The sequence below is a fragment of the Grampus griseus genome (genome assembly GCF_964374135.1).
Source record: "Grampus griseus genome assembly, chromosome: 2".
In the NCBI taxonomy this organism is placed as follows: Eukaryota; Metazoa; Chordata; class Mammalia; order Artiodactyla; family Delphinidae; genus Grampus; species Grampus griseus.
The window spans coordinates 87951155-87969615 of NC_139018.1; the positions used below are offsets into that span (position 1 = coordinate 87951155).

Sequence of the window (18461 nt, forward strand, 5' to 3'; positions counted from 1 at the left end):
CTCAAATGCCTAGGCCAAGAAAATACCAAAGCAATACATTGATTTTCTGGGAGGAAAACAGACATGGGGACCTATCAGAGGAAAATGCGGTTGTATCTCTTCACCTCCATAGTTGTCACAAGGCAGGGACTGTCCCCTCCCCACTTTGTCTGCCACAGCCTGCTGTGGCTTAAGCTAGAAGGGTCTCCTCTATCTTCTCAGAGCCTGGGACAGATGGGGCAATGAGGGAGAGGCTCTTCCAGCTCTCCAGCTGAGGCCTGAGGTGAATTCTGACAGAAACTGCTGGCAGGGCTGGTCCACGGAGGGATCAGGAACCAGGGAGGGAGGGCTCAGAAGTTCTCATAGTGGTGCACAAAGTGGGCCTGGTCCTTCCTGTTGATGAGCTGACAGGCCTTCTCTACATTCTTGGTCATTCCTGGAGGGCCGCAGCTAAACACCCCAATCTTCCTCACCTGTCAAGTGTGTGGGGGGGGCAGTGGTTGCAGAGAAGCAGAGGCCTGTGGGCTTCCTCCCCAGGAGGGAGCTGCTTCTCAAGCCTGGCTGGAATGACCAGGCCATTGACCCCAGGCCCTGAGAAGGCAGCTTGAGTTGGGGAGGCAGGGGGTGGGGTTTGAAGCCCTTCTCCAATGCTTGACCCCATCCTGAGGTCCTCTGCTCAGTACCCAGCTGCAGGCTGCTTGAGGGCCAGGAAGTCCTGGCAGGGGAAGGATGGGTCGGGGTGGGACTGACCTTTGGGTGGACCTCCTGCAGAGAGTCGAAGAAGGGTTCGAAGGGGGGTCGGCCAAAGTGGGTGATGGAGCGCAAGCCCGTGAACAGACTCCGGTTCAGCACCTTCTGGAAGTGCCGCTCACAGATGTACTGGGGGAGGGAGTAGAGGAGGAAGGTCACAGCCAGGCAGAGCCAGGGTCAGCTCCTAGTCCAGATGGCGGTCCACCCACCTGCCTTGGCCATCCTTACCCTCAACCCACATACCCACTGAGCTGCCCTGCCTGGCCGGCCCTGACGTACCAGCATGGTGGTCCTGAGGTCAAACTTCTCAGCCAGCTGGGTGATGTAGATGTGCACGGACACCAGGTCCTGGTGGTCATTCTCCTCCACCTCCCGGATGATGTCAGCCAGCCACTCAAACTGCCGCTGGGTCCGTGTCACCCAGATGAAGTAGATCTGGGGACACACAACTAAAGCTCTGACTCAGCTCAGCTCAAGATTCCTCTACCCAGATGCTTATACTGAGATGGTGGGAAGCCCTGGACCCCCACAGGCCTGATCCAAGGCTTCTTAGCCACAGATCCCAGCAGAGGCTCTTCTGGCTACACCTCCTACCCTCCCTCAAATGTTTGCCATCTGGGCAACTGGGTATGAATGGTCCCAGCAGAACCAGTTGCCTAGGAGCCAGGGACTTTTTATCATGCTACTCTGCTGGGATGTGGGGACACAATCAGGCTGTCTGTCCCCATTTCTTTGAAGAATGGGAGAGGGACACTCACCTTTTTACAGAGCATTTGGCTGCCTAAGGATGATTTGAAGACCAGGTCTTTGAGGATGGAGGCAAAGGGGGTGACCCCAATGCCCCCTCCCACCAGCACGGACACCTCAAACTTATGCCACTCCTGGTGGCCCTCTCCAAATGGTCCATCGAGGTACAGCTGCCAACAGAAGAGGAAGATGAGATGAGCCTGGCCCTTCCCCAGCTCTGAGGTTAGAAATGGGGGGGGGGGCAGGGAGGACAGGGAGAACTAGTTTCTTTGAGGCACCCCAGCCCTCTCCCAGTCTGGCTTTGGGGTGGCTGGAGCATCTTATCCCAAGGTCGGGGAGGGTGGGGACCTTCTATCAATGCCAGAACCCCAAAAGTGGTTCCCAGTGATGGGCACCTTTGGATGTTTGGCACAGCTGTCACCCGTCGGGGGTGAGTAGATCTCCCTGAGGCGGGTGGTCCAGGGCCCTGCTGCCCGGATGTGCAGGCTAAGCGTGTCCTCGTGGGGTGCAGAAGTCAGGGTGAAGGGGTGGTACTCGTTGGTCCCCAGAGCCAGGCAGGCGATCCGCACCCACTGTCCTGACTTGTACTCAAAGTCTTGGGGCCGCTGGAACTCAAGGTGGGTCACTCCTGGGGGTCATGGGCAGGGAGGGGCAGGGATCAGAGGGCTTGCTCCTGGTACCTGAGGACTGGCAGGTACCCTGTCCTCTCCACACACCTGAGGCACAGGGAGTAGTAACATGATCTGAGCGAGTATGGCTTCTGGGGCTGGGAGTTGGAGGGCGCCCTTCTCTGTTTCCTGGGTAACTCAAGAGCTGGGCTTCTCTGCTCTCCTGTTCCAGCCCCTCCCCTCCTCTTTGCTGCTTCTTCCCACTAAGGGCCCAGGCCTGATACCACTGTCCTGGATACCAGCCTACTAGGTCAGGGGACCTCAGGCTCCCCAGGTACCATCTCAGTGTTTGCCAAACCTCCACCATATGAGGGTTACCTTTATGGTGGGCCATATCAGCACACCTGCTGCACTATCATTTATCTAACATTTTTCTTTAAATTGACTTACTTTTTCAATTCAATTTACCTTGAGAAGAACATTTAGGTCCCTAAGGTGAGTAGAAAACCAGCATCATGTGCTCTATCTAGCTCCAGAGGCCGTGCTCTATCTAGCTCCAGAGTCCAAGCTCTTAACCAATACCCTACATTGCCTTGCCTAAGTATCATGTGGTCTAAACAGAAGGTACCATGTTTTATCAAATTTTAGCTGGATACTGTTTGTTGCCTGACCATAGCTGAGCCTCAGGCTTGTTCTCTCTTTGTGGAAAAAGGAGATTCGCAAGTACTGGAGGATGCAGAAGGCATGCTAATACCATGCTGAGACTTTGTTCTTAAATAATCTTGATTGAAATACAGTTGAAGTGAGGTTTAATTTTCTTACTATGTGAGTCCTGAAGGTTAGCTGGCCCCTTGTCACTTAAGTTATCTTCTACCACCCTTTACATTGATGTGAATCCCCACTCTGGCCAACATTGACTATCAACAACAGACTCTTGCAGTCTGGGCCATTTATCTGTCTCTGAAGAGAGGTTATTCTGAGGGACGGAATGGGAGAGGGGTGTATGGTTCCCCACCCTGCACCCAGGCCACACAAGCGTGGGTCTTTCTTGTCCTTAAACACCTCTGAATGCACTTTCAGCCTCCTCTTCTCATAGTCACTTCTCACTGTCTGTAAGTCCTCCTGGGAACTAAACACAGCTCTTTTGGGGGCTGTAGTTCCATCAGGAAAGCTGCAGGGGTCCCTGAGAGGCTAACGGAGGCAGCAATGGGATGAGGAGGCCTGGGGAGCTGTCTTCCCACGTCCCATGAGTTGACCTCCAATGCTGCCCACCGAGGGTCAGGCCAGGCCTGGTACCTGAAGGCAGCAGTTCTGCTTTCACCACGCCTATCTCCACCTTCTTCCGGCTCAGGCTCACCAGCTTGTCCCCCACATAGATAAGTGCTGGCACCAGGAAGTAGATGTGGAAACGGGGCAGTTGGATCAGAGCGAAGCTGCCGTGAATGATGAGCTGGAGACATGGCCAGTTAGTATAGCTCAGGCCCAGCTGGCTCCCTTCCTGCACCCACCCTACCCAGATACTTCCTGCCTGGGCCCTGGGCCTGGGCAGGGTAGGTGGGGCTGGCATAGGCTCCATAGGCTGTGATCTCGGGTCTGGGGTCTCGGTCTGAGATCTTGCGTCCAATTCACCCTGCTCCCTCCCCACATTATGAGTGCTCATCTCTGCCTTGTGGCCTGGCCCTGCCCAGAGAAGTCCCTCACCAGCACGTAGAGCAGAATGTAGAGGTGGTGGGTCAGCCAGAAGCCCCGGAAGCTGCGGCGCCGGAAGTGGTGGGAGGCGAAGACGTACATGATGGCGAGAACCAGGAGCAGGAGCACCCCTGTCATACCTGGGGGCAGCGGGGACAGGGTCAGAGAGCCCCTGGCCTCGGGACCTCAGCCTGGGCTGAGAATGCCAGAGGGCATTTCCCCATTCCGCTCTTCTTCCCTGACCTCTCTCATCCCTCCCTGGCTCCCAGAACAGCTTGCCCAAAGAAGCTGGAGCTGAGGCTTGTGCTGGAGGCTGCAAAGGGATCCTATGACCACTATAGACAAGTGTGTATTCATGGGAAGATGAGGGAGGACAAAAGCAAAAGTCCTCAGACAGAAACCCCAGACTCCACATACAGTCTACTCTTTACCTGGGACTGTCTGGAAGAACCACCAGTAGAACTTCTGGGGAAGCTTGGACCTGTAGGACAAAGACACCCAGAGCCTCAGGCTGGGGCAGGAGGGGCTCCACCACTGTTGCAATGTGACTCTCTTCCTGACGGCCTTGAATGCGGAGGTTACTGGGCCTCAACCCAGATGGCCAAGGGTCCTTCCAAAGAACATGGCACCCAGCCTCCTGCAGTTCCACCCTCTGATCTCAAAGCAATTCTTCCTCCTGTGTTATCTTGAATTCTCCTACTGCAGCTGACCTTTGCTTCCTTGAAGTGCTTGGTTCATATTCTGTAAGCTCCATGAGGGCAGGGAGCTTACCTCCATGCTCTATCCCTATGCTCAAACAATGCCCAGCACAGAGTAAATGCTCAATAAATATTTGTTGAACGACTGCATGTATCTTGGCATCCCTACTCTTTGGCTCCTGGATGGACACACAGGACGTATTCCACAAATATTTGCCCAGTGAATGGACAGTAGGCTGAGATAGCAAGCTATGTGTCAGGTACACGTGAGAAAGAGGCTCCGACTTCATCTCCCAAACTCCTTTCCTGGCCAATTACGGCCTGCTTCCTTCCTGAGGGCAAGGAAGTCATCTCTCAGCTTCCCCAAGGATGCTACCTTCTCGCCCTCACTTAGTGAGAGAGTGGAGGGTCTAGGGCCATCTACCTCTTTTCTCTTGTACCCTGAGGCCTGCCCCAGGATTCCCAAGGGGGACCCTCCCCAAAACTGACCCATCATTCACAAAGACGCTGGGGAAGATGCAGGCCAGCAGGCTGAGGGGGCTGACTGAGAAGATGTAGACATTCACCACGTGGCCAGCACTGTGCAAAACTGAAAGAGACACATCCTGTTAGAGACGCCTCCAGGGCCAACTCTACCTCCAGCCCCGAGGAGAACAGGAAGTATAAGTAGCTCCAGTCTCCCCACTGCCTCCCCCACAGCTCGACCCAGGGGACTGCAGCAGTGGCGAGCGTGCCCAGGAGCCACATACTGGCCAGGACGACAGCAGCCATGGCGATCCAGCGATGGAAGTCCACGGCGGCATCGAAGGGCACGTAGCGGTTGAGGAAGGTCTCTCTCAGGAAGGTGATGAGGTTGCGGCACATGGTGAGCAGGATGTAGGAGAACATGAAGGAGACGCTGGCCGCCGTGCCCCGCGACAGGATGATGCCCACGAGGGTGGTCTCTGCAATGCCCGAGGGTGGCGAGACAAAGGCATAGTCTGGGGGCACAGTGGGGGTGGATCAGCACAGCACAGAAGCCTGGACCCCAGTCAGAACAGCTGGGCTCCCCTATCCAGATGCCTGAGGATCAAGAATAACAACCAGAAGGCTCTCACGTCTCCCCTCCCACTGCCCACAACCTGGAACTCTCCTTACAGTAAGCACGCTCCACAAACAGTCCGGCACAGATGGCTGAGAAGATTGCCACGACCACGATGTGCCGCCGGTAGTTCTCCACAAAGCGCTTGTACTGCTGCAGCTTCTGGGCCAGGAAGCCCCGCTGCATCTTCTCCTGCAGCGCCTCTGTGTATAGCCGGGGAGGGGGCACCACTGCCCTGCAGCAATGGGAGGCAGGTGGCCTGAGATCAGGGCACCCTGTCCTCCCCTAAATGCCACCCTATGAAGGAGACCTGGTGATCTGGTAGCGGTCAGGATGGGCCACAACAGATGAAAGAAAAAGCTTTTGGGGGGTAGAATCCACTCTGCCAAGCCTTTACCTCTCAGCTTTATTTGCCCTCTCCACCCACTCCTCCGTCTCCCCACGACTCCATCTCCACCTCCTCCTCTCTGTTCTGTGCTTCCTTCTTCCTGCTCCCTGCACAGGCCTCACTGCTGTGCCCAAAGCAGGCAGGAGCCAGGAGACCCCTCACTGCCTGGTGTTGCATCCGAGTGCCAGGCCCCCTGCCTGAAGATTAGGGTGCAGAGGTTGGAAGAGGTTGAAGAGTCATTAACTCAATAGCCTGCCAATCCGGTCAGGGACACCTGGAATGAGTCTCAGGATGGTTCCTTGTGTGTGGGGGTGTGCGCAGACCAGAGACCCTGAGACTTCTCCCCATGTCTCCTCGGGTCAAGGGTCTGGGAAACACTTACTTTTTGCCAAACCTCTTCTTCAACCCAGGGCCTCCCAACTCTGGGGCTTCTGAGACAGGGAGCCCCACTCCCTGAGGGTAAGAACTGAGAAGAGAAAAATGGGTTTCATTCTCCCCTTGTCTTTGCAGCCAGGAGAAGAACTGCCAAGTCAGAGTTGGGGCTGGTGTGGGAGGGGATAGATCCTGGGACTCATTTCTGTCCACAGAACCTGCCCATAAAACCGGTCAGAAAGAAGCCAGGCAGAAGGCAAGACAGAAGGAATGAACATGATCTGATCACATGTTCTGTAGAATGATTCTGTCCTGGAGGGGCAGGGAGAGAGCCAGACTCCTGAGCAGTAAGGGGTTATGTGTGTGAGGCAGCTGGAACTTGGGCTAGAACAACCGTGCGCTGAAAGCTACTTTCAGAGCAAATGTCTGGCCCAGGGGCTGATTCCACCAGCCCTACTCCTTCATTTCTCTGCAGGGGACCCAGCCGGGGCACCTCCCAGTGCCCCATTCCCACTCACCGTTCCCCAGAAGTCCGAGTGATGAATGACACTCGACAGCTGACGTTTGGTTTAAGAATGTCTCCAGTACCTGGGGAGAACAAGAAGCTGGACGGGCTTCCCCACGAGGGAGGAGACTGTCCAAGGAAGGCTGCCGTGGCACTTGCCAGTGACTTGGTCGTGTCCCCATCTCTTTCCCCAGCCTTGCTCCCCTCACTGCCCACACCTAGCACCCACTGTACACAGGGCGGCGGCCACTGCTAGACAATGTGGCAACTGAGTGCAATTAGAAAAGGGGCCCCCCTCCAGGCGGATGCAACCCTGCAGGTCCTTTGTGTAGAGAAAATAGGGCCTCTTCCTCTGGCCAGACACACCCCAGACCAATGCACATGGTTGGTGTGTAGAATGTAGGCTGGACTTCAGCCTGCCCTGACCCCTCAGTGGGTATCTTTGTGCATAAATTGCGCAGGTGTATGTGATGCCCTTGATTACACGTGCCTGGCTCTCTACCAGGCACCAAGGACTAAAAGAGAAATAAGACCTGAGTGCTATGCACCAGGAACTCTCATTTTGAAGACACGTCCATTCCTGACGCCTTCCAAACTCACACACCTCCACCTCCACCCTTGACACAGAGCTGGGTGCCGCGGAGCTCGTTGTCATGGTCCCGCAGCATGAAGTGGAAGTCCTCCCACGTCAGCTCCTGCTTGTCCTGGAAGCCCGACTCCCGGAACATGGACTCCACCACCTCAGCCAGCTGGGCCTTGGACAGGCAGTTGTTGGAGATCTCGATGAAGGACCTGGGCAGGGGGAGGGAGGAGAGACGAACGCAGCCTGTCACCTGGCAAGGTCAGGTTCAGGCAGGTGCTGGGTGGGGTGGGTCCCGGCCTATCTAATGTGGTTACCAGTGACCCAGGAAATGGCACTGAGAAGGTGTTCATCCAGCCTGCTGCTGACGCTAAGCTGGGTGGGGTGGCCAAGGGCTCAAAAGGCAGAACAAAATTCAAAGTGACCTTGACCAGTTAAAGAAAGCAGTCCCCAAACTGGGGGGCACCTACAGCTGGGATGAATGTCCACTTAGTGTAGGGACTTGTCCAGGTGTGCCATGGCTCTCTCACGTGGCAGGCTCTTATGTTGATACCTCCCACACCACCGCTGGGCACCCCGTTCGTGGTCCAGCGGGGGGTTGGGAGAGGAGATGTAGCTGCACTGGCTGCTGCTTCCTGTGCCAACAGCCTGGGGCATAGGCAGGAGTATCTCCACACCCAATGTGACAGCACCCACAGTGGCAGCTACAGGGGCCATAACTCTTTTCTTAGACTGTGCTTTGGGACAAAAGCAAACAAACATGCAAGTTTGTGCGAGTCCAGCAGAAAAAGACCTTTGTGTGCACGGCACAGCAAGCACTGCCATCACATTAAAAAACACATCATCCCACTGGCTCAGGGTGAGACTGAGCAAGAGCCACACTGAGTACAGGTCAAGGAGGTGGACCTCAGCCCCTGGGGGCAGAGACCGTCTCCTAGAGGGTCCTGCAGCAGCACGCCCAGCGAGGGACAACTGCAATGCGCCTCGCCCTAGCCCTTTCAGAAGCCCATGTCCAGTTGTGGTATCTGGACTGTAAAGAATGTGGCAGTTAAGGTGAAAGCTGAAAGCAATGAGGAGGCTTACAGGGGTAGAAGAGTTAAAAGGGTCTGGGCTGTTCTACGCACTCTGTTTATTCATTTACTTATTTGTTTCATCTGATTCAGTTAACTATGTATTGAATGCCTGCTATGTGCCAATCACAGTGCGGAGGAGGGGATTCAGCAGGGAACAAAGAGAGATATGAACCCTGTCCTTATAGAGCTGTAGGCAGCTGTGGAGCACGGTCTTCAGGAATAAGCCTGTGAGCTCAAAACTGGTCTTTATCGGCACACCACAACCAGAAATGGCTTAAGAAGCAGGAGGAGAGAAGGGTTGGAATATAGAAGAACTTTCCATGTTTCTCCTCCTGCCTGTCATGGTGATTAATACTGGCAGTAACCCAGGGCATCCGTCCTCCATGATTCATTATCTCACTGTGTAAAGCACAGCATTTGAAGAGTTAGCAAAGACCCAAAGGCATCCAGAAGGGGTTAGTGGGCTTTGTTACTGGTCATCTTGATGTTGGTTGTCTTTTGTAACTAGGGAGAATTTTCTGGTGGTGTTGGCACTGCAAATACAGACTCTCCTGGAGGCAGGGGCCTGGCCAGATAAACTTCTGAAGCTGGATGCTCTGAGCGTCTAGGATATAGTACCTAGGCCACCTCTCAATGTAGATGGACTCATAACCTCCTCGCCTACCCTCCTCTGACCTGACCTGTTTTCCTGTTTAAAATATCAGGAAGTCTCAGGACTGGAGGGGCCCACCCCATACCGCATCATGGTAAAGAACTCGTCCTTGGAGAGGAAGCCATTCCCATCAAGGTCATACATGGTGAACATCAAGCGGGACTTGTCCTCTGGGGAGCCTGGCAAGACATAGGGGGATGCCCGTCAACTCTCTGCTGAAAGACACCTGACTCCTGGGATGGTCCACCATCCCCCTACCTTTCATGAAGACCACCAGGACGTCCAGGAACTCCCGGAAGGACAGGTAGCCATTGCCGTCCTTGTCGGCCAGAGAAAACATGGACTCCACAAACATGTGCTGGGGCTTGAGGCCCAGGGACTCGGCAAACTCGGCCCGGCTCAGCTCACACGTCAGGGCCTCCCGCACCTTCTGTGACGAATCCAGGGGCAGGGTCCCGGCGTCTGCCTGGTCGATGTCCAGCACCTGCACTCGGGCAGCAGCAGAGGGAAGGAGAGAAGGAGGTGAGGCTGGAAGCAGTTCAGTGACCTCTCACATCTCCCCAAAGTCCAGCTCAGAAAGGGTGAGTCCTGGTGGCTGCTCACGGTCATTAGATAAACTTCTGACTTGGGCTTCTGCTTTCCTGCAGAGGGGGTGACTGTAGCAGGGGATGGGGTGGGAATGGGGAGGGGCACGGTTTGGGAATGCAAAGTGAGAGAGCCTACACTGGGGACAGAAGCTGCAGCAGACATTAAGTGGACAGGGAGGAAGGGGCTAAAGATACATTCTCTTGTCAATTCAGACAGGGCTGTCATGTGCCTGATTTTAAAAGTCATATACATGTAACTACCATTTGTTAAATGCCTATAACGAAGCAAGCACACATAGAACAGTGTTTATCAAACTTTAGAGTGAATCAGAAGCCTCTGGTGGGCTTGTGGGCCCCAACCCCAGAGTTCCTGATTTCCTAGGTCTTGGGGAAGGGCCTGAGGACTTGAATTTCTAACAAATTCCCAGATGAGCCTGCTGCTGCTGGTCCAGGGGCCACACTTTGAGAACCACTGATGTAGACCATCTCCCTGAATCCTCACAGCAACCTAGAGGGATGGATCCTATTTTAATCACTGTTTCATAGATGAGGAAACTGAAATCTCCAGCCCGCAGAGCAGAAGCTTAGATCACCCCACATAGGGTCCTGTCCAGCCCAGGGTCCCTTCAACCCCTGGGCCCGGTCCTGCCTCCAAAAGGCACAGTCAGGCACCTGGGCAAAGAGGTGTCTGAAGAAGACCTCCAGGATGCGGCCCCGCTGCTGCTTGGTCACAGCCTTCCTGAACAGCTCGTTCTCACTCATCTCAGCCACATCAAGGCCCAGAGTCCAGCTCTCACAGAAGCCCTGCAGCTGCTGCACGAAGGTGCCTCGCTCTTCCTCGGAGTTAAACAGCATCACCTGGTGGGAGGAAGGCTCAAGCTTCTGGTTCAGCCTCCCCTCAGAGGGTCTTGGGTTGGGGGATGGAGAAAAAAGCTGTCCCCCATTCCATCCCGGCTGGGGCCAGGTGAGAGGCTCAAAGGGGATCAGAGGGAGAGTGTGGTGGGGCTGGGGACCTCTGAAAGGAGTGGATCCTCCCAGCATCAGCCTTCACAACTGAGCTCTGTAGCTGAGGACGGGGTGGCCGGAGAGGACTCGCCGTGAGAGGGGAGATGTGCGAGGGCAGCCCAAGCTGGGGAGGCAGGATGGGCCATACCAGGTCATACTCCTTGGGGATCTTGAGCAGCAGGGTGCGGCGTCCGCTGTTGCTGGACAGGATGAGGTGGACCTGCTGCGGGGGCCTCAGCTGGATGGTGCGGAGCACAGAGAGACGCCTGTCCAGGACCTGCAGACGCCTGTCTGGGAGCAGCTGGATGGTGATGGGATAGCTCCTCTCCCTGGGTCCCGGCCACTCCATCGCTAGGGAAGGGACAATGGGGCAGAGTGGTTCAGCAGAGTTCCCCAGGCCCCTGCCCTCAGGCTAGCTCCACTCTGCCAGTCTGAGCAGGCACCCCCAAAGCCTGGCTCTCTCCCCACATCTGTAACCTGGTTCTTTCTCCCAGCACCGCCCCCCCATCTGTCCCCTTCCTTCTTCCCGTCCCTTGGCCCCATCTCACCTGACATTCCATCTTTGGCTGCTTCTTTCTTCACACTCTCTCTGCCTTTCTTTTGTAGCTTCTTGAGCTCTTGGCCCCGGAAATAGGCCACCACCCCAGAGATAAGCAGGCTCACTGAAGGGGGTCAGAAGGAGACACTGGGTGGGGGGGGCGCGGCCTCGCCTACAGCTTCACTGAGGCTTTGGCTGCCGCCCCTCCCTTCCCAAGGCCCCTTGAGCCTGGCTTCAAATGTACCTAGGAGCTAGCCTTACAGGCCAGCAGATAATGAGGGGCAGGGACAGTCTGTGAGGAGGAGGGGAGCCAGAAGAGAAATGGGCGAAGGGGTAAAGGGCTCACCTAGGGGGAGACAGCACAGAGCCACGATGGTGATGCCAAAACCAGGACCACTGCCCTTGAAGAAATGAGTCACAGTCAGGGGCACACAGGGGGGCAAGCCTTCACTTGTGAGCTGCCGGGGCTGAGGGCAGGGTGCACCTGAGGGAAAGACACAGAAGATCTCAGGGCCTGAGGATCCCACTCCTTGGCCAGGCAGCCTTCCCTTCTGTCCTATAAAGGACCAGGTACCCACTCCCTCCCAAACCCTCCTCCCTGGAACTTGTTCCCGTCAAAAATTCCTCTTCCACATCCCATCTCTCAGCATCTATCCCAACTTGACCACAAGGTTCAGCCTGCAAACCAGTCTAGTCTCTACTGGGGGAGGTGGCCTAATGCAGGCCTCCCAGACCAACACAGAAGGAGCTGCCGGTGCCCAGCTCCCTGGACAGCACCAAGTGATCCCCACACAACCTCTGTCTCTTCTCTGCCACCATTGCTTGTGTTCTCCCAGGCCACCCACCTTGTTGCCAAATAAAGACATTGGGCTGCAGGGCACTATGGTTCACGCTGGTGACAGCCACCAGCACGTCCCGAAGAGTGGTGTTTCTGATTTCTGCAATTTCCTCCGTGGAGAATAGCCTAAGTTAGAGAAAGCCAGGAATTGTTGGGATGGGAAGGGGACACAGGTCTCCAGCAAACTCAGGCCCAGGGACCCAGATGAGAAAAGAGATCGAGAGGGGTTGGGGAGGGGTGCTGGGACATCCGGGTGCTGTTTACAGGCAGAGGGTCTGGGGCCCAGGCCGAGGTAGAGTCTGAGGTGGGAACCCAGGCAGGCCTCACCCATTCCTGCTGTTCTCAAACCAGTAGCGGTCGCCATCTCGCAGTCGCACAAACTGATCGAGGACGATGGTGCTGAAGAGGGGTCCAGGGCCCCCATGACTCTCCAGGAGCCCCCCGGGGAGTAGCTCCAGCCGGGACACGTCCTGGTTGTACAGGGCGGCTATGGCCTCCAGCATCTGGGGCCACACAGGAAGTGAGGAGCGTGTGAGCGTGGATACGGTTTTGTGTTGGGAGGGCAGCCACTATTGCCCCATCCCTCAAACACAGGACCCCATCAGCTGCCTGGCTTGCTGCTCAGGCCTGAGGAAGTGTCCTCTATCTAGGCAGCGCTCCTCAGGTGGTGACAAGTCTGGTGGGAGGACCAGTGCGTCACTACCCAGACCGCCTATCCCCAGTGATCAGCAGCTTCAGGGTCACCCAACTCATGGGGCGAGATCCTGCAGGAATAGGACAATGGCACCCAACCCAGGGGCCACTCTGCAGTAATGGTACAATGCAGTGGTGAGGATACTCTGGAATCAGATGGCTGAATTTAAATCCTGCTTCCAAGACTGACTTACCAATTATGTCATCAGTAAAATGGCGATAATTATGGTCTCTACTCTGTAACGTTCTTGACATAGATTAAATGTGTTACATGTGTAAAGGACTTAGAACAGTATCACCACAAGAAAGCTTTAGCTGCCATTATCATCATCACTATTCCTGACCTGACGGTCCACGGTGGTGTTGAGGTCACTCCAGTTCCCTGGGGTCTCCAGCCCCAAGGCCTGTCGGGCTTGGCTATAGCTGGGCAGCCCCATATCTCGGCCACGTTGGATGCTGCTGGCCACATAGTCAGTGCGGGAGAACTTGCCAGGGCCAGGCCAGTAATCTGAGGAGGAGAGAGGACCAGGCTCTAGGCTCAGTCCCTCTAACCCTTCTTCGCCCAGCAGCCTTGAATTGGGCTGTTGGCATTACCCACACTCAGCACTCCTCGACATGTGCCCTGCCTTGGTGCAGGGTCACTGTCATCATGTGTGACCAGGGGCAATTTTTCTGGCAAAACTCTTCCCCTAAGACTCAGGACTGTTCTAGTCACCAAGCAGTAAATTCCCCGTCCCACCTACTTAACCTCAGCATAGGGCTGGACAAAAACCTTTAGCGACCTAAGCACCAGAGATTGTGGTGCCACCCTTCCCCCACACCCTCAGATGTTAGTAATTTAGAATAAAGCTTGTTTTCTTCTAATGGCTGTTTGCTGTGTGTTTATCTATGTTCCTGCTTTATAGGTACCCTAGGTCTGCCTGATGCTTAACCCAGAAGGGTCCCCAGGCTCCCGGACCTCTGGGCCCTCATCCCCTCTGCCTCCAGTGCTTACCCCTCAGATCTTCAACCACTATGTTGTCCTCCCGCTCCGAAATCTGGGAGGCCATTCCCAGCAGGAGATGATTCACTGCCTCGGCACTGTTCAGATTGGGGTTCTGGAATAAAACAACACACTCAAGGTAGGTTCTCAGGCCCCTCCCTAAAGCCAGGTCCTTCTCAGGACCACTGCAGCACCTCAGGATAAAGGGCCCTTGGCCAGTCCTAGACTCTCTTGAGCTGTTGTCCCCAGATAATTTTCTGATCACTCTACCCTTCAACTCCCACCACCCTGGAGCTGCAACACCTAAGAACTGGAATTGTTGCTTTTCCCAGCCTGTGTGATAAGACTGACCTTGACCCACCTCCCCTTGCCCCTGACCCCAGGCTGACCTCCCGAATCCAGTAGCTGTTGCAGACTCTGAGAGCTGGGGAGCTGCCAAAACCCTCATTCAGGACCATCTGGAAATGACAGCTGGTGTTTCTGAAATGGGGAATCAAGGATGCAGTAAGAGAATTCAGAGAAGTTGAGGTGGGGTTGAGTGGGGCGAGGGATTCAGAGGGGGCCTGGCCAGTACTAAGAGGTGTCCTCGGAACTTCCTTGAACATGGCAGGGGTTTGGCAACGAGTGCGGATTGAAGGTAGAGGTTGCTCTTTGTCCACACAGGGTAGGAAGGGAAGGAGGGAAGAGAGCGACCCAGCTGCTGGACAAATCCTGCTCTCAACAACTGAAGTTCAGCCATTAGGAGGAAATGGGGAGATTTTCCTGTTAAGACTGAACTTCCTACCCCAGGGTGCTGTTTCAGGGCACCAAATTCTGCTTCTTTTCCCCCATGAAACTGTAGGGGTGTAAAAAAGGCCCCAGGCCCACAAGACCACTAATTCTTCACCTCTGCCAGTGTGATGCTCAGCCAGACCCTCCCTCACCTCATGTAGACGCCAGGGGGCACCATGGTGGAGAAGAACTGCTCAGAGGCCACCAGGAACTCCGGAGAGATGCTGGGGTCCAGGAAAGGGCGGTACTCTGTCCACAGGGGTAAGAAGAGAAATAGGCTCTTTACCCTCACACACTCGTCACACGAACCCACCTGTCTTCTTTGTCCTATGGATCCTGACCCCCTCCCCCTCCCCAAACCCCGCCTCAGCCCAGGTGTTCCCCAAACTCCCTCACCTGTGTAATTCGGCGGTGCTTGCTGCAGGAAGCTGGGCAGCCACTCATACATCGCGATGTTCTGAGGGTCAAGAGAGGGGGAAATGGGAGGCCAGCGCTGGAGCAGCCAGGCCAGGAAGGATCTGAGCTCAAGGAAGGCTTAGGTGTGAGACGAGGACCAGGCAGGGCAGTCACGGGAGAGACACTCAAACAGGAGAGGGGAGGAGGTTCCCGTTGCCCACGAGGAACGAGGGCAGGGGGGAGGGGCAGCTAAATAACAATCACGAGAAAACCTCTGGTATAACTAGCGCTTTGCCTCCTTATCACTCTCAGGGACTTTCCCTAGACGGTAGCTGTCTGGGGAGGGGTGTTTCTGGGTGGGCTTGTCCAAGGATGGAGGGCTCTGCGGGGCAGCGGAGTCTCCCGGGGACAAGGACGTGGGGGCAGGGCCGCGCGACCGACCTGGTAGGTGGCGATGACCCTCTTGCGCGCGTGCTGGAACAGCTCCTCGTCCCCCCAGAGCCGGTGCTGGCGGGCCAGCTTCTGCGCCCACAGGTTGTGGTAGCGGAACCAGAGCAGGCCCAGCGCCTGCAGGAAGGGCTCGCGGTTCCCTCGCTCCGCCCCGAAGGCTGCCCGCGCGGTGGGGACACAGGGGAGGAGTTGAGCGCGGGTGGGCCCGAGGGGGGCGCACCTCGCCGGCCCCAAGCCCGCGCCCCCGCCGCCTCACCGTACAGCCCCCGGGGCCCGCGCCGTCCCGTGGCGGGGTCGGGCGCAGTCCACATGCGCAGCGGGTCCTGCGCGTTCCGGGGAAAGGCGGGGTCGGGCCCCGACGCCAGCTGCCCACCGGAGAAGCTGCGCAGCTCGTCGCTCCAGGAGTGCGAGGAGCCATAGATGGCGCTGCCGTCCAGCCAGCCCGTCGCCTCGTTGGTCTGCGGGGACAGCGGGAGGCTGAGCCGGGGGTCGGGTGGCCGAGGCGGCTCAGGGCGGGCGAGGGCCGGGCGGCCGTTGCGGGTGGTGGGAGCCTCTCCACAGCTGCCTCAGGTCCCGCCCCACCCCACCCCCCCAGCCGCCTGCCCTGCCCACCAGGTCCCGGGGGTTGCTGGGGCTCTGTCCGGTCTCGGGGTCCCAGCGACTCCTCTGGAAGGGCAGCACCACGTCCCCGCTCTGGTCGCGATCGAACACGGGGTCTCCGGGCGGGATGTGGATGTTGAGGAACTCGGCTGGGCAGCCAGGCTTTTCCACGCTCACCAGGTCCGAGAGCACGTGGTAGCCTGCGGGCGTCGGGGGGCAAACTGGTGAGAATTGCTACTCCCCACCGCCAAGGCTGACGCCAATTTCTGAAGAGCCTAAAGGCAGATGTTCCAAGGCAAATTCCGCGCCACCAGCTCTAAAACATTTTTCTAATTTGCAAAGTGGGGTTATAGTACCCTCCTCGCCCACCCTATAATGTTGTTGGGAGAATCAAAATAATAGAATTAATGTAAGGGCTCCCCCAAGCCAGTCCCCCTCTCCTAACAGATCCTGCCTCTCCCTCCCTCTTCGGGGGAAAGAAGATATAATCACAACAGGAGAGGGGCGGTAGTGGAATCAGCTTCTAAGAGCTATAATGAGGGTTAGTGGCACTACTGGGTTTGTAGTCAGTGATAAGAGAAAGATTAGGAGAGCAAATACCCCCGAATCAACACCCCCAAATCCCTCCAAGAGGAAGAAAGGCTTGAAGTGAGGCTTGGTGGGGAGAGGAAGTGGTTCAGGGTCTTGTATCGGTCTCCTGTGGACTTGCAGAGAGGCCTCAGGGCCCCTCTCCCCAGGCTCTGAGCTGAGCGCCAGGTCAACCCTCACCGAAGACGCGTTCTCCCACTTTGCTCTCACCGAAGAAGACCCCCAGCACTGTGCGATTGCGGCTGGATGACAGCCCAGCTTTGCCCCGCATGGCGGCGTTGCTGAGTCGGCGCGGGTTGGGCAGCAGCGGCTCCCCCAGAGCCTGATACACGCCGTCCGCGTAATTAGCAGGTACAAGGCGCCGCAGTCGGGAGCCTGTGGGAAGCAGGGAGCCGGGCTCTGTCTGAGCACTCCGTCTCCAACAAGCCCACGAAACTCGCTCTACTCCTCCCTCCAACTCCCCACTCCCACTGACGAGACCCCTTCTTCTGTCCCCAGGGGTGTACAGGAATTCGCGGCGCAGGCAGCCGGGCGGCTGGCGGCTCGCTCTCTCGGCTTCTCCGCGCCGGGTCTCCCGCGACCCTGCCCTTCACTAGCCGTTCTCCACCCCAGACCACGGGACGCACCGGCAGCGCCACGCTCGTGGTGCCTCAGGTTGTTGAACCAGCCGTCATAGCGCTGCACTTCCCAGGTCAGCGAGACTGAGTTCTGGCCTCCTGTGGGTCAGAGGGTGGTCCACTCAGTGCTAGCCTCCCTGCGACCCCTCTGGGACCCGACGGCCTCGGCCCGTGCTTCTCCAGACCGCCGAGCGCCCCCAACCCGACCCAAGTGGCGATACTCGCCCGGCGTCTAGGCTGCGCCAGGAAGTTTCCCATCTGGCTGAGCCGCTCAGCCATCTCACCCGATCTTCCAGCCTCAGGAAGCCGCTTGCCTGCACGTCTCCCTTCCCCAACTCCCAAGGGAAACTGGGAGACATCCCGAACTAGGGGCGCCTGGTACTTACCCGCTGGGTCCAGGAGTGCAGTCAGCAGAGCTCCCAGGAGCACCAGGGCCTCTGGCCTTGCACGGACCATGCTGACCCTGTGGCCAAAAGGGTGGGAGGTGGTACATAGAGACACGGAGCAGGCGTCCCCCACACCGACAGTTGGCACAGGAGGAGGAGGCACCAGCCGTGTCCACTTCTGGATCGAAGCTTTTAGAAACGTCACCAAGTACCCGCACCTGCGGGGCACTTTTTTAAACGCATAAGCAGCCCTCAAGGCAGTGACACTGGTCCCCACCCTCCACCCCGTGGAAGAACTAACCCCGATCACACACAGGAACCCGGGAGGCACAAATCCTTTGGGGCTTGTCAGTCCCTGGCAGGACTTTACCTCCAGCCTCCCAGGTCCCGAACAAAGCCTCGAGTCCTACCCCTCAAGAACTGCTTCTCCTAGAGGAGGCAGGGAAAGGAACGTGGCTAGTGAGCTGGGAATCTGGAACCTGCAGTCCCTCGTACCCCTCAGTGAATGCCTGTGCATGGACATGAGGGATGGGAAGATCAGGTCCCAAGTCCCACTCAGACCTCTGGCTTAGGGCCCCCATCGGGGTCAGAAGTCTTCTTTTTCTTGGAATCTTTGCTTCTCTGCTCTGCTCTCTGCCTCTCCCCCACCACTCCTCCCCAGCTCCGCAGATCCTCAGCCTCCCCGGCTTCATTCTCACCCTCCTCTCTGGGTCCTCTGAGGCCAGCTGTGCAGGTGTCCACTCAGGCCAGACCAGCACCAGATGTGAGCATCTGGACTGGAATTCACCCTCTTGCTATGCAGGTGGGGCTCCTCTCATTTGCATAGCAACCTCCGCCTCTCATTTGCATGACCTTATCCCTCTGGGACCTGGCTGCAAAGCCCCGACA

The 18461-nt window shown here is 56.8% G+C and overlaps 1 protein-coding gene across 2 annotated transcripts; it reads right to left on the reverse strand.

Moving 5' to 3' along the window:
* Nucleotides 1-315: 315 nt before the first annotated feature.
* Nucleotides 316-17646, reverse strand: LOC309839790 (dual oxidase 2; the record flags this gene model as incomplete). 2 transcript variants are annotated; one of them, XM_082681717.1, is made up of 33 exons in its annotated part: nucleotides 316-452; nucleotides 730-858; nucleotides 1009-1164; nucleotides 1488-1646; nucleotides 1872-2104; nucleotides 3381-3534; nucleotides 3786-3913; nucleotides 4205-4254; nucleotides 4961-5060; nucleotides 5221-5451; nucleotides 5609-5787; nucleotides 6323-6406; nucleotides 6831-6900; nucleotides 7422-7609; nucleotides 9208-9301; nucleotides 9381-9606; nucleotides 10382-10567; nucleotides 10863-11065; nucleotides 11263-11376; nucleotides 11599-11736; nucleotides 12098-12216; nucleotides 12418-12593; nucleotides 13128-13291; nucleotides 13778-13880; nucleotides 14155-14245; nucleotides 14689-14785; nucleotides 14933-14993; nucleotides 15374-15540; nucleotides 15639-15840; nucleotides 15995-16182; nucleotides 16781-16945; nucleotides 17197-17286; nucleotides 17574-17646. In XM_082681717.1, 33 exons carry the CDS (start codon nucleotides 17641-17643, stop codon nucleotides 330-332), a joined length of 4638 nt encoding a protein of 1545 aa, XP_082537843.1. In that variant the 3' UTR covers nucleotides 316-329. The 2 variants fall into 2 exon arrangements, with proteins under 2 accessions (XP_082537843.1, XP_082537842.1); XM_082681716.1 differs by having other exon boundaries at nucleotides 6831-6917; nucleotides 7418-7609; nucleotides 17574-17643.
* Between the last annotated feature and the right edge of the window lie 815 nt (nucleotides 17647-18461).